The 14,360-nt window shown below is 49.6% G+C and overlaps 1 protein-coding gene across 1 annotated transcript; it reads right to left on the bottom strand.

Annotated features, from left to right (window-relative positions):
• Positions 1–1,668: 1,668 nt before the first annotated feature.
• On the bottom strand, positions 1,669–10,463 carry LOC135808868 (uncharacterized). Its single transcript, XM_065322113.1, has 2 exons — positions 9,112–10,463; positions 1,669–1,906 (listed from the first exon to the last, which is right to left on the bottom strand). The coding sequence occupies exons 1-2, from the start codon at positions 10,461–10,463 to the stop codon at positions 1,669–1,671; spliced, it is 1,590 nt and encodes a 529-aa protein (XP_065178185.1).
• Between the last annotated feature and the right edge of the window lie 3,897 nt (positions 10,464–14,360).

The raw sequence follows: 14,360 nt of genomic DNA on the forward strand, positions 1-14,360 counted from the left end.
AGGTGGCCACGACTACCGCAGTTTTCCACATGGCTGGGAATTTCCCTTCACGAAATGACATATTCAAGATAATTGACACAGGATAGGCAACAGACGGAGCAAGAGCTCTCCAAACTTCGTTGGTAATTCCGTCTTGACCAGGGGACTTGCCAGTTTTCAGATTACGGAGATATTTCCTCACTTGGGCTGTACCAGTCGACAATGATAGGAGGGACGCAAGTATTGAGGGTGAAGGGGTGAGTGGTGGTATAGGCCACGTAGGGTCGTCAGGAAGTCCAAACGACGTAAACTGCGTGTTCAATATGTCTGCTATGTCTGCGGGATCTGTTGCTACCGTGCCGTCTGAAGCTGTCATTGATCGGATCGGCTCCCGACTACAGTTCTTACGGAGATGGCGGAGAAATTGATGGAGACTAGGGCGATCATGGGAAGACAGGGTGGCATGAACCGACTGTACATACTGACGATGGAGGGTACGTGACAAACATTTCACTTCGTTACGCTTGCGCTTAAAGGCAATGAAGTTTTCACTGGTTGGATACTTCCTATAAATGCTATACAAATCTCGCTTCAGTTTCACAGCACACTTGAGGTCCGGAGTGATCCAGGGTCGGGATGCATCCCGCATAGTAGGACGAGGCCTAATGTAGTCTCCTGTCCGCGGAATAACTTTGTAAGGCAACAGATGACGATGGAATGCTGACTGTAGTAAAGCATCAAACAGGACAATGGCATCATCAACATCAGAATGCCGATGAAGTAATGACCAGTCCAACCTAGACAAGTCTTCATTCACAACCTGCCAGGCATGGGTAGGCACTTGTTTATACCTGTACTGAGCCTGGGGATGGAGGGACGATTTAGCAGTCGCTTGTGGTGTCGAGCACGATGCATAGTTGAGCGTACAAACAACCTGCAGATGATCAGATGTGCCAAGAGGAGCTGCGTGGTCGACTGAGAGGACATGTTGGGGTTTGTTGGTTACCAACAAGTCAAGACATGAGTTGGCACCCGCTGATGAAGTGTATGTTGGGAAACTCACTAGTTGTTGGAGCCCAAGCATTGAAAAAACTGTCTGTAGGTTGGTACCGGCTGTAGAGGTGGAGTCAGAAGAGCACCAATCATTATGTTTGGCATTAAAATCCCCCGTCAGGAAGAAGTCACACTCGTCATAGCAAGAGGACTGTATAGCATCGACCAGCATATCCGAGAAGAAGGACAATTGTACCGCCGTTTGGGAAGGGGGTCGATACATGCAACATACAAGAATAGGGTTAGGGGTGCATGGAGACTTAACTTCCACCCAGGTAGATTCACAGCCCTGACGCTGCAGGTCGGGCCTGTGGAGAATATGTTGAAAAGCATCAGTCCGGACAAGCACCGCGACACCACCATATCCTCTAGTGAAAGAGTGTGCATTTCTGTTCTCGTGTGCTGGTCTGTCTCTTCTGAAACAGGAATAGCCCGGTACATGCACGGAAACAGATGGGCACAGCCAGGTCTCCGTGAGGCAAACAATACTTGGCTTAGTGCTCTCCAGAACAATCGAAAGTTCAGCTAATTTATTGACGAGAGACCGACAATTCATGGTTATCAGCGTTAGGTCGGATTCTGATCTGGGGTAGAATGGGGTAGCATGCAAGTTGAGGGAAGACATAGACAACATGATTATGACGAGGAACTATCACCACCACGTTCCGTCACATTGGTACCGTCGGCAAAGCGCCACTTACGGACGGTGTGGCTAATTGTTGCCGGCCAAAATCCTGCACTGAGTATTTTGCCTTCATCCGTCGCTAGGACAGTCAGTCGTGCATATGCTGTGCCAAAGGTCCGGGATTCGCTAATGCTGCAATTGAGCACCTCAACCTCACGGTCCTTGCACCAGTCAGTAATTGCGTTAGCGCTACACTCCATGTGGACATTGCCCACGTAGAACACAGATTTCGCGACTTTTTCTACGCCTGTAAGGATGTTGGGGTTAGCTGGGGCCACAGGCTTCACGTACCGGGACGTGACCCGACGCCGTACAACTTCGGCCCAGCCATCCGAACTGCTTCCCGTATTTTCACTTGTACTAGTTGTAGCCAATGTTGATCTGGTTGGTGCAGCCGGTGGTGTTTCAGTGCGTGATGAGGTCTGGTGTACATGTGTCGATGTTTGGGAAGTGCGGGTACGGTTGGTAGAGTGTGCGTTGGGGGGAGTACGAGTCCGAGTGACGGTTTCCCTCACCCCAGCCCCTGTACTACCTGAACTAGCTACACTACTGTACGTTGTACTCGGGGTTGTAGATTGTGCAATCAGGTTTGGACTCCCGCCTTCCTCAAGGTGTATCATCTTCGCCACGAGGCCATCAATGGTTGCTTTCATTTCTCTAACTTCCCTATCCCTGTCCTCCCTGAGGGATACCATTTCCACAGTTAATGCAGTGATAGTCGAGGACAGTGCACTGATAGAGCTCACTAGCGCTGGCATACCTGATTTGCCGATGTCCATGGCGCGAAGTTGAAGTACAAGGTCCGGTCGGGCCAACGAGTCCACACCTGCAAGTCCTGACTTTTTGGCCAAGTCACGAATCTCCCCATCCAGCAGCAAGGCCAGGTCCATATTTGAGTTCTCCACCATATTAGGGCTGGGACTAGTTCCAGGTCCACCTATACTTACAAAAGTGGCCGAAAGGCTATTCCATAGATGGAAAGGCAGGAGTTAAAAACTTGCTTCCTACTCCTACGACTTTTTTTTCTCTACCGGAGTACATGTACTTGTCTTTATTGGGAGCAGAGCATACCCAATTATTATTAAATTTTGAAAAGGGCAGTCCCACAGGCCTAGGGCCTTTTTACAGGGTACCTTATGAATTGTTGAATAGATGAACGGAAGTTTCTGAGCAAGGGGATTGTGCGAATATCAGCCGCCGTCTAGCCAAGCTGAATACATCGAAGGCAACAGGACCTGACAATATTCCAGCAAGAGTCCTAGCTCAGTGCTCCAGTGAGCTTGCAGAACCAGTCACCAAACTGTTCTCACTCTGCTTTCGCCACGGTGTTCACCTACCAAATGGAAGCTGGCCCATGTGGTTCCAGTCTTCAAGAAGAGCCCCCGCTCGGATCCCAAGAATTACCGGCTTGTCTCACTACTATCCATCCTGTCAAAAGTAATGGAGAGTATAGTAAACAAGCAGCTCGTGAATTATCTGGAGCGTTTCAATATTCTGCCCGACAGTCAATATGGCTTTCGGCAAGGAAGAGGCACGTGCGACATCCTCACTGCTTTGCACACTGAGTGGGTCAAGACTGTTAGCGATGGAGGGTACGCTCACATGGTGGCGGTGGACATAGCAGGAGCATTTGATCGGGTATCACATTCTGGACTGATTTTCAAAGCCAAGAACGTTGGCATTGGTGGCTGCCTGCTGCACTGGCTGCAGGATTACCTCCTGAACCGCAAACTATCAGTCCTGGTCCACGGCGACTCATCCTCTCCGGCGCCCATAACAGCAGGTGTGCCCCAAGGCAGTATCCTTGGCCCGACACTTTTCCTCTTGTATGTGTCTGACCTGGATCAGTGCCTGTCTCCCGAGACGCGACTAAGTTCCTTTGCAGACGACACAACCCTCTACAGCCTCATCCGCACGCAGGACAATATGAATGACATGACTGCTGCCTTGCAATCCAGCCTCAAGCGTCTTGAAGAGTGGGGAGAACGCTGGCGCATCAGATTCGAGCCCTCTAAATCGCAACAGCTGCTGATGACTACGAAAGCCACACACCCTGCTGTCCCTGACATCAAGTTTGGAGGTATCGCGGTTCCGGAAGCCAACACCATCAAGCTTTTTGGAGTGACATTTGACGCCAAGCTGTCATTCCGGGATCACTTGCACTCAATTGCGACACGTGGCTGCCAGAGACTGGGTGTTCTCCGTCGGGCTTGCCGGGTGTTAGATTACCATGGCCGGCTTTGTGCGTACAAGGGATTTGTGCGACCCATCCTCGAGTATGCTCCCCTTGTGTGGATGGGAGCTGCATCCAGCCACCTCGCCCGACTCAACCGTGTACAGAAACGTGCAATGGCCATTATTGGCCCTGGTGTCCTTCTCCAAAGCCTGTGCCACCGCCGGATTGTATCTGGGCTGGTATACCTGTACAAGCTCCAGTGCATCCCAGGACCACCCCAGCTCACCGCCATGATCCCCCCTCCAGCCAACCATGTAGAAGCTCGGCGCACCCGGAGTCAACCCCCTCCTGGCCAGCAGCACCATGTGCAGCTGCAGCAAGTCCTGGACAGGAGAGCACCTGCCTATGCCTCTCGCTCCTTCCCGTTTTCTGTAGTGTCAGTATGGAACAGCTTGCCGAGCGAAATTGTAAGGGCTCCACTCAGCTTGAAGCGGCTCCACACGTTCAAAGAAGATGTCCATAAGTACCTCACGCACCAACACTGGCTGATGGCTACCGACTTCTACGGATGAACTCTTGACTGTGGCACGGGTCATGTTCCTTGGTTCGGCTATGCTGATGATATTGGGCTTCATTTACCTTTTATTATTTAATTTTTTATCATTAATTTATTATTTAGTTTGTCTTGTTTGTTATGATTTCTTGGTTTTCCACCCGGTTTAGTTATAATTTAAATTATTATTTGGTGCAGCTTTAGCGCTATGTGGTATATTATTTTCCTTTTTCTTAATTTCGTATTTAGCGCTTTTGGGCGTCATTATTTTCTTCTCATTATGTCGCACCAAGTTATTATTTTGTGGTATTCTCTACCTTCTGTTTGTTTGCAGTTGTTCTTGTGCAGCCCCCCCCCCCAAACACACATTTTTCGATGCCTAGTTGCAACGCTGACGCCGAGACCTCTGGTCGGTTGAGTTGCTCCCAGCACATCAGCACGTCGTCCCTACATCCCCTATGTTTTGTCCTTTTCCTCGTTTCTTTTTGTTCTCCACCTGTATTCCAGTAGGGCTGTACTGCTGTGTCAATAGTAAAAAAAAAAAAAAAAAAAAAAAGGAAGCGCGTTCCAACGATCAGAACCAAGAAAGCTAAGCGAGTATAAACCATAGCGACGAGAAACTAAAGGAAGACTACCTAGGTAAGTGACAAAGTGGACTGAGAGCGTGTATGGGCTGAGGTTTGTGAAGTGGCAGTGCGTGGGAGGAAGCAGGTCGAGAGCAGTGGACTGCATAACTTATTGAGGGCTCGAAACACCAGTACAAACAGGCGAAATTGATATCTAAGGGAAATAGCAGCGAGATAGTTCCTAGCTAGAACAAGAGAAGCATCGTAGTACTTCGGGTAGCCAAAGACAATCCGAACAGCACGGTTAGATATACGAGTAATGCGGTCCATTTGCGAGACTTGGAGGCTGTGCGCAAATGCATTAGAGCCGTATTCAAGTAGTTGGGCCTGAATGAAGGAACAGTAGAAGACTCGTTTGGCAGCAGGTTTTAGATTGTGTTTGATTTTCCTGAACACAGCAAGTTTAGCGCCTATCTTGCGTTCCAGGAGCGTGATGTTGGTTGGTTGGTTGTATTTATTTTGATTCGCAAATTCAAACGGGCATAGAACCCAATAACATGAAGGCGAATATGAAAATTATAATGAAAATGAGAATTCGAATACTTAGATCTTCAGCGTAGAGTCAGCGGTACATCAGAGGGAAATCGGGTACAACGGAAAGAGAACCACAAAATAGAAGATTTCGCTTGTCTTCAGCATTACAGCTACAGGGTACAGGTATGGGGATTACCTGCGTGCGAAACTGGCAAACTGCCGAGCGTGATGGATGGCACGGATGACGCTGAGGAGGGCATTCCATAATACAGAATGAAATGTGATCTGGGTACGTAAGATGCTCGTCGAACAGGAGGCCGAGGTATTTGATCGTGGCTGAAGGCGGTATGTTAGTGCTGTCAATTGACAATTGGAGATTAGCTGGGACCGCCTTGGACTTTGGGCGGAATAATATGAACTGTATAGTATGCATTCGGTATGGCTTGCTTCCCAACGGCCTTCCGACTAAATGTGTCTGCGGAGCGACCATGACAGTGGACCACGTCATGACCTGTCCTGCGGGAGGCTACCCGACGGCTCGTCATAACGAAGTTCGGGACGTTCTGGCAGCCATCTTGAGGGATGTTGCGCGGGATGTGGAGATCGAGCCACTACTGTTGCCTTTCGCTGGGGAGCAGCTAGCAGGCAAGACAGCCAATCGCGCTGAGAAGGCCAGGCTGGACATCAGGGTTGGTGGTTTTTGGACCCGGCAGCAGGATGCCTTTTTCGATATCCGGGTTACACACCCAAGGTCGGACCTGCTGTCGCGCCAGCAAATCACCAACCAGCTCCAGAAGAATGAGAGGTAGAAGCACCGCAGCTACAGTGAGCGGATCAACCAGATCGACCGTGGGTCTTTCACGCCTCTGGTGTTCACAACCTATGGCATGCTCGGCAAGGAATGCTCCCTCTTCCTGAAGGCCTTGGTTTGCCAGATTATGGAGAAGAATGCTGATTTGGCATATTCTGTTGTTGTAAGCCAGTTGCGATGCCGCCTTTCATTTTGTTTGCTTCGGTGGTGCATCACCTGCCTGCGAGGCTCTCGGACATCATACCGGTCACGTCGATACAGTTTCGTGAGTGATTGCCGGATGATGTCTAGAGCATGAAGTGGTCCTTATGCTTTATCCCACCCTGAGGCACAACACGCTGCGTGATCTTCCGGTTGACGCCATGGGCGCTGCTCTACCGGATGTCCGGATTGAGCCTCCCCTTCTGCCGCTGGAGGGTCAGGTGAGTCGCTCTCCCGAGCCTCGGCCAATAGAAGAGACGAAGCCAGGTTGGACATCTGTGCAAGAGGTTTCTGGTCTCGACAGCAGGATGCATTTTTTGATGTTAGGGTGACTCGCCCATCAGCATCCGTGTTGTGGAGGGGGCAGCTTCTTGCACAGATGTCTAGGAATGAAAGCCAGAAAAAAGACTTGGAGAGCATATCTGCAGCGTGTAGTGATTCGAGTGAATGTTGAGAGAGGTGCATTCACACCTTTGGTCTTCAGTAGGGAGGTTTAGCAATGCGAAAATTCGAACTTTTGGTGGTGGCGATATTTCGCGAAAATCTATTTCGAAAAAGAAAACTTGTGAGGTTTAGCACAATGCGAAACGACTTTTTCTCGAAGCTATTTGAATTTTATAGTACCGTACCGTATATGCAGCTCAGTCTCAAGCAGGGGGCTGTAAAATTACTACTCCCTGTAGTGAAATGCGTACTGAGAAAAGAGAAAGTTACTTTCGCAAATCACTGCAACTTCGCGTCCAAGTTTTCGAAGTTTCGACCTTTGTTTCTGTACTCATTCCCAGACTCGAATTTTCTTTCGAACTTTCGCGTTGCTAAACGTCCTTAATACTAGCCATTGGCGGACTATGCTCGGCCAATCGTCAAATTATGCTTTTGATTATGCCACAATTATTATTATTATTATTATGAAATGACCCAAAGGCATGCCAACAAATATGCTGAATTATGCTGAATGATGCTCGGTTGTTGTTGTTGTTGAAATTTTATTTTGTATCGCAGACCAAACGGGCAATGGTGCCCTATATTATGATGGCGATAAAGTAACGGCCGAGAGCCAAGGATACAACAAGCAAGCCTCCACGAAAGAGAGAAAAACACAGAAAACACAGACTGCAAATACTCAAAAAGAAAAAAGAGAAAGGGAAAAAAAGAAAAATAAAGAAGAAGAAAGCACAGTTGAGTCACAGTTGAGTCACGACTCCAAGTCCAAGCCTAGATGCTGGCTAACCATAAAAATAAACCTTTAAAAGTCTCTTGAACGATCTATGGCAGGCGAGGGACTTGAACTCTTGGGGCAGGGCGTTCCATAATTTAACAGCAGAAACGAGCGGCCGACAGTCACCAGAGACTCGCCTGGTGGCAGGGACAACATACGCATTTGGATCGTTGATCCGAGTGACGCCTTCAGTCTGGCGACGTAGGCGCTTGGACAGGAGATTACTAATTCTGGCGGTGTGGATACGAAGCATGAGGAGGCGGAGTTTACAGTGGGCGTTTTGGATGATGGGGATGAGGCCTAGACGGGTGTAGATGGGATCTGTGTGGGAGGGGAATGGCTGGTTGGCAACGCAGCGGATACATCGCTTGTCGAGGACCGAAAGCTGATGCCGTTGGTGCGCAGAGAGAACCGAGAAGAAGGCATTAGATCCATACAACATGTCCGGTAGTATAATTAACGATCTGTAAAATAGCAGGGCTTGTTGCTCAGTTAAGCAGGAGCGAATGGCTCGCAGCGCCGTCAGTTTCTGGGAGGTCTTCCGTGTAATAGTTGCAACTTGAGTCTCCCACCGAAGCTGGGTGTCGAGATGTAGACCTAGATATCGAGCATTTGTGGTCTGAGCTAGGGGATTTCCATTGCATTCTATGTTAAGTAACAAGGGCTGCCTGCGAGACGCATGAAGGGCTAGAACGTGGGTTTTGGAGGGATTTAGTATTAAGCCTCTTTCTTCCAGAAAGTTGGCCAGGTTGGAGACTGAACGGGAGAGGGTTAAATTCAAGAATTCGACGGATTGACTGATGGCGTCTAGCAGGATATCATCAGCAAACAGCTGTGAGTGGGCTGGAGCTGTGATCTGTTCTATTTCCATTGTGTAGATGGAGAACAAAAGAGGACCCAGCACACTTCCCTGAGGAACACCACACTCACAGGGAGAGAGGGCGGACGACTGGCCATTGCTCAGGACGACTCGCTGACGGCGGTCAGTTAGGTAGCTCATGAACCAACTGAGAGCCGTTGAGGTAATACCAAGCTGAAATAGATCTGTAACCAAAATTTGGTGTTTGACCTTATCGAAGGCCTTGCTCATATCGACAAGTACAAGACCTGTATGGCGCTGCTGATCCGCTGCCTCCAAGTATCTGTCTACAGCCAATGTCAGGGCATCTTCTGTGGAGTGAAGTGGGCGATATGCGAACTGGTTTGCGGGGAACAAGGAATTTCCGGAGAGGAACTTACAGAGTCTCGTGTGGACTACCCGTTCTAGGACTTTGGAAACTATTGGTAATAACGATATTGGTCTATAGTTCTTAGCGACAGCTTTGTCGCCTGACTTGAAGAGGGGACGAACATCCGCAATCTTCAGAGATGCAGGAACAACACCAGAAGCCAGAGATGCATTGATTAGTATGGTGAGGGACGGTGCAAGGACAGGAGAACAGTGTTTGAGGATTGCAGCTGGAACCTGGTCGCTGCCTGCAGCTTTGCGCACGTCGATGTTGGAGAGCAGCTTAGCGATCTCTTGCACACTTGCTGGAGCAAATTCTTCGAGGCATTCCTTCTTCGTGGGACCCAATGTGGCTGAGAGACGTAGTGGTCTAGTTGGGTCTGACACAACACCGCTGAATTGGTCACTGAGCTGTGAGACACTGACGGCTGGTGGAACTGAGGACTTGTTACGACCGCTGAGGTAGTTGATGGTCTGCCAGGTTTTTCGTGCGTTGGCCTGACTAGCAGCAAGAAGGTCCCTAAAGTAGATGGCTCGGAGATGTCGTGACATACGCTTGGCTTCGTCTCGGGCAGAAGTGAAGACATTGCGTAGTGCCGGGTCTGCAGGTGATGCTTTCCACCGTCGATGGGCCGCGTCACGTCGCTGGACTAGGTCATGTAGAGCTGGCGTCTTCCAGGGGAAGGATTTCCGGGTAGGAGCTCTTGGGCGGTGTAGACGGATAGGAGCATGAGTGTTCAAGGCCGCGACAAGTTTCTCCAGCCACATATCCCACATTTCATCTTCTGTCCGCGCAAAGCAGAAGTTCTCTAGATCGCTATTTAGAAGGTGGTGTGCAAATTGACCCATATCAATTCTTGCAATGTTACGGCCACGTCGCACGGTCGGTGTGCAGGACGTTGTGAGTCGCAAATCAAGTGCCAGAGCGAAGTGGTCACTGATTGTACAAGGTACTACGACACAAGAGTTCACATGATCGTCTCCGACCAGAGCGAGATCCAGGGTTGTTTGGCTGCCTTGGGGTCCAATTCTGGTAGGACTGTCCACTTGGTTCTTGATGTCGAAAGAATTACACAGGTGCAGCAAGCTGTTTAGCTGGGGGCTGTCGCGGGAGCTTACATCGACATTGAAGTCTCCAACAAGGACCAGAGGTGATGTGGGAAGTGTGGAGATGACAGTGTCTAGTGCATTCGTCAATTCTTGCCAGAATTGCACAGGAGTGCCTGGAGGACGGTACACACCACCAAGGAGAACCTTGGAACGCTGCCCACTGACCTCTAACATGAGCATTTCCACCTGGGTGTCAGCCTTCACAATTCGGGCTCGGAGATGATCTCTTACATATGCTGCTAAGCCTCCGCCATGAGTTGGCCTGTCGCGTCTGACCAGGGTGTAATTCTGTATGCGTAGGATGTCATCGGAAACGGAGGTTGTTAAGAAAGTCTCTGCCAGCATCATTATATCAACTTTATGGGAAAGAATATAATCTTCAATGTCATGCTTTTTATTGAGAAGATGGCAAACATTTAGGAATCCTATTTTGAGGTTACTTTTAATTAATTCATGCTGTAGGGGATTCGGTTCCACTATGTATTCAGTGTTCACGCTGTACATAGAGGATTGAGAAACCACGCATACACACACACGCGGCCCCAGGGCTTTCTGACAAAGCTGTATTATGCCCTAAGCATAATTTTTGTCTAAACCGAAAGATTATGCCGACCTTACACGTTGAAATCCGTATATTATGCCGGAGCATAATTTTTTGCCAAAGCTGCATTATGCCCTAAGCATAATTTTTGTCTAAACCGAAAGATTATGCCGACCTTACACGTTGGAATCCGTATATTATGCCGGAGCATAATTTTTTGCCAAAGCTGCATTATGCCCTAAGCATAATATTTGTCTAAACGGAAAGATTATGCCGACCTTACACGTTGGAATCCGTATATTATGCCGGAGCATAATTTTTAATAAAGCTGTATTATGCCCCTAAGCATATTTTTTGTCTAAACCGAAAGATTATGCCGACCTTACACGTTGGAATCCGTATATTATTATGCCGGAGCATAATTTTTTGACGAAATCCCAAGATTATGCCAAATATTATGCCGGCATAATCCGCCAAGGGCTAGTCATCGCTTTCATAACATTGGGCAGAACTGCCTGTTTGACAATAATCCGATGTTGTTGTTGTTGTTGTTGCCCGCACGCAGCTCGGTTGAGGTCGTCGTCGAGCTTCACGGGCAGGGTGATACGAGGGCGGCCTCTCCACTTGTGGTCATCACATTCACGGTAGCTGACCATGCTTAGGACGGCGGGGGCATCACTGGGAAGTCGAAGGATATGGCCAAATCGCCTCCACCGAGCTCTGGTGATGATGCGGCTGATCGGCTCTGCCTTGCACCTAGTACCTGTCGTAGAGTGCTGTTGTTGCGATCTTCTGCGGCCAGACGAAGCCGATCAGTGAACGGAGCTGGCCGCGGTGGAATGCGTCGAGCCCACCCTCGGCAGCTGCCGTGAGTCCCCTTGTGCCGGCGTTGTATACTAGCACTGGTAGTACAAACGCATTGTAGAGACGAAACCTCAGTTCTTCTCCAACGGTACTGCGCCGGCTCCATAGTGACCAGAGCGATCGAAACGCTGCAGCGGCTAGTTTGTTCCGCCGAGAGACATCCTCGTTATCCCCGAGGAGTGAGCCGAGCTTCTTGGTGGTGCGCTACTGTTCCGCTATCCTGTCCAGGGATCGGCCCAGAACGGTAATTTCTGTTTTATCCGGGTTTACCTTCAGAGCCCATCCGTTGAGGACGTCACCGACAACCGGCTCCAGGTCACCCAACCAGCCAGACTCTGTGGTGATGAAATCCGCGTCGTCGGCGTTGGTTGGTTGGTTGGTATATTTTATTTTACTTCGCCAGAATGAACAGGCATTGCTGCCTTCTTGCCTGGACAAGTGGATTGTCCAAGCTCTCACAAAAAGACGAAGAAAGAAAAGAAATATTGCATGAGAGTGTGAAGCATGCAATCTTATAAGAGAAAATTCCATGAGAGTGTGACGCATGCATGATGAGAGAGGAGAGATAGATAGATAGATAGATAGAGATAGATAGATAGAGAGAGAGAGAGAGAGAGAGAGAGAGAGAGAGAGAGAGAGAGAGAGAGAGAGAGAGAGAGAGAGAGAGAGAGAGAGAGAGAGAGAGAGAGAGAGAGAGAGAGAGAGAGAGAGAGAGAGAGAGAGAGAGAGAGAGAGAGAGAGAGAGAGAGAGAGAGAGAGAGAGGAAGAGAGAGAGAGAGAGATAGAGACAGAGAGAGAGAGAGAGAGAGGGAGAGAGAGAGAGAGAGAGAGAGAGAGAGAGAGAGAGAGAGAGAGAGAGAGAGAGAGAGAGAGAGAGAGAGAGAGAGAGAACAGAGACAGAGACAGACAGAGAGAGAGAGAGAGAGAGAGAGAGAGAGAGAGAGAGAGAGAGAGAGAGAGAGAGAGAGAGAGAGAGAGAGAGAGAGAGAGAGAGAGAGAAAGAAAGAGAGAGAGAGAGAGAGAGAGAGAGAGAGAGAGTGTGTGTGTGTGTGTGTGTGTGTGTGTGTGTGTTTCAGAGACAGAGACACTGAGAGAGGGGGGGGGAGAGATATGCGGATTGTTAAAATGGATTTCGAGTCGAGAGAATTTTCGACATGAAGTTAGGTACACAAAATGTTAATATGGGTAAAGGCTGGACAAGTCGAGAGCCGTGGCTAGAGCTTTAAATGTCCGCCAATCGCCTGCAACTGGGAGAGCATTCCACAGAATGCTGCCAACAAACTGAATTGAACGACGTCCAGCGGGACCAGGGAGGAACGGAACTCTGAGCAGGCTTGACACTTGACCCCGTGTCGTCCTCAGCTGAGGTGTGGCAGGGTCGTTGATCGGCACGAACAGATTCTTTAACAGGGGACTTGTCTTGTCATTTAAACATTTGAAAACGAAGATGGCAAGCTTCTGGAAGAGAAGCTGTGGCAAGCTTGGCACACCCAGTAGCTCGAGAAGGGGGGCAGTCGGGACCAGAGTCCTTTGCTGCAGGGTCGCTCTGACACCGGATTTTGACAGGCGGTGGAGTTTATCCAGGAGCTGCTTGGAAAGACTGGAGAAGAAACAGTTGGATCCATAGGACAGATGAGCCTGTATCATGCTGACATACCAGACTTGGCGTGCTCTTAGGCTCAGGGACCTGCCGTGTCGCCATAGCTGTCCAATTACTGGCCCGATCTTGCGTGTTACATGGCTGATATGTGGCTGCCAGGAGAGGTCATTGTCGATTACAACACCCAGGTATTTCGCAGATGTTGTTGCTTGTCCTCGACAACGTACATGTTCTTGAACATCAGCACCGCCTCTTGGCTTTACAAACAGAGGCGTACGCAATTTCAAATGGCAAGCCGAGATCCGATGATGGCCGAGCCCTGGCAGTAGCAGTGATCCTTACATCCCGCAAAGCTGCCTCGAGATATCATATACCACAAATAGAACAGGGGACAAGGAATCGCCCTGGGGCGTCCCGATAGTGGTATCGGCGGATTAGGATGTTGCTGTGCCGATGCGTACACAGAAGGACGTGTTGGCAGAATGCAGATAGACAGTAGTAATTAATGAAATTGGGGAGGGATGTAATAAGGCTAGAGGTGGATGTAAAATGAATAAACAACTACAACAACAGCAACAACAACTACTACGTGAGGATTACTGAACTGCACGGGGAGGTAGAGCAGAGCGATCAGCAGTAACTCGAACTACTCCCTACAGGCTTATGGTACACATGCATGCTTAAACTCAGGAAGCCGGTTAATTGTGCGGACCTCACCAGGGAGAGCGTTCCACAGCATTGCACCAGCAACAGAAAATCTCCGTTGACCGCGCGCGGCTACGGTTTGCTTGGCTCAGTACTAGTAGTAGGCCATTTGACTGCTGATGGCGGGCAGGGGGTAGGGTGCCTTGTGCCGGGGTCAGAAGCTGGACGAGCACAGGGCTGGTGCGGGCGTGGATGCACCGCCAGATGGTGATCAATATTTTCTGCCTGCATAGCTCGCTGACACGGTACGGGGAGTGAGCAGTGAGCAGCAGCTGCATGGCTGTCCGGGGATTGCCATCGATACAGCGAATGGCTCTGTTTTGCGCGGTTTGCAGTCGTTTCAGTTGACCCTCTCGCATTGCGGCTGAAAAGCAGCAGGAGCCGTAAAGCAGGTCGGGCATTATGACCGCCTTCACATACACCTGGCGAGAGCGTCTTAGGCTTCGGCGTGCGCGCACAGGGCGCCAATTTTCTTGGCAACCTTGGTGACCACATAGGTCACAAGGGTGTCCCAATCTAGGCGATTGTCAAGGCG

Source organism: Sycon ciliatum, chromosome 1 (assembly GCF_964019385.1).
Source record: "Sycon ciliatum chromosome 1, ocSycCili1.1, whole genome shotgun sequence".
Taxonomy (NCBI): domain Eukaryota; kingdom Metazoa; phylum Porifera; class Calcarea; order Leucosolenida; family Sycettidae; genus Sycon; species Sycon ciliatum.

Excerpts from the sequence above, each read along its gene's own strand:
- LOC135808868 (XM_065322113.1), bottom strand. The coding sequence starts at position 10,463 with ATGATGCTGGCAGAGACTTTCTTAACAACCTCCGTTTCCGATGACATC. Across the intron at positions 1,907-9,111 it reads GATGTTCGTCCCCTCTTCAA|CGCTAACGCAATTACTGACT; the intron begins GTCAGGCGACAA and ends CATGGAGTGTAG.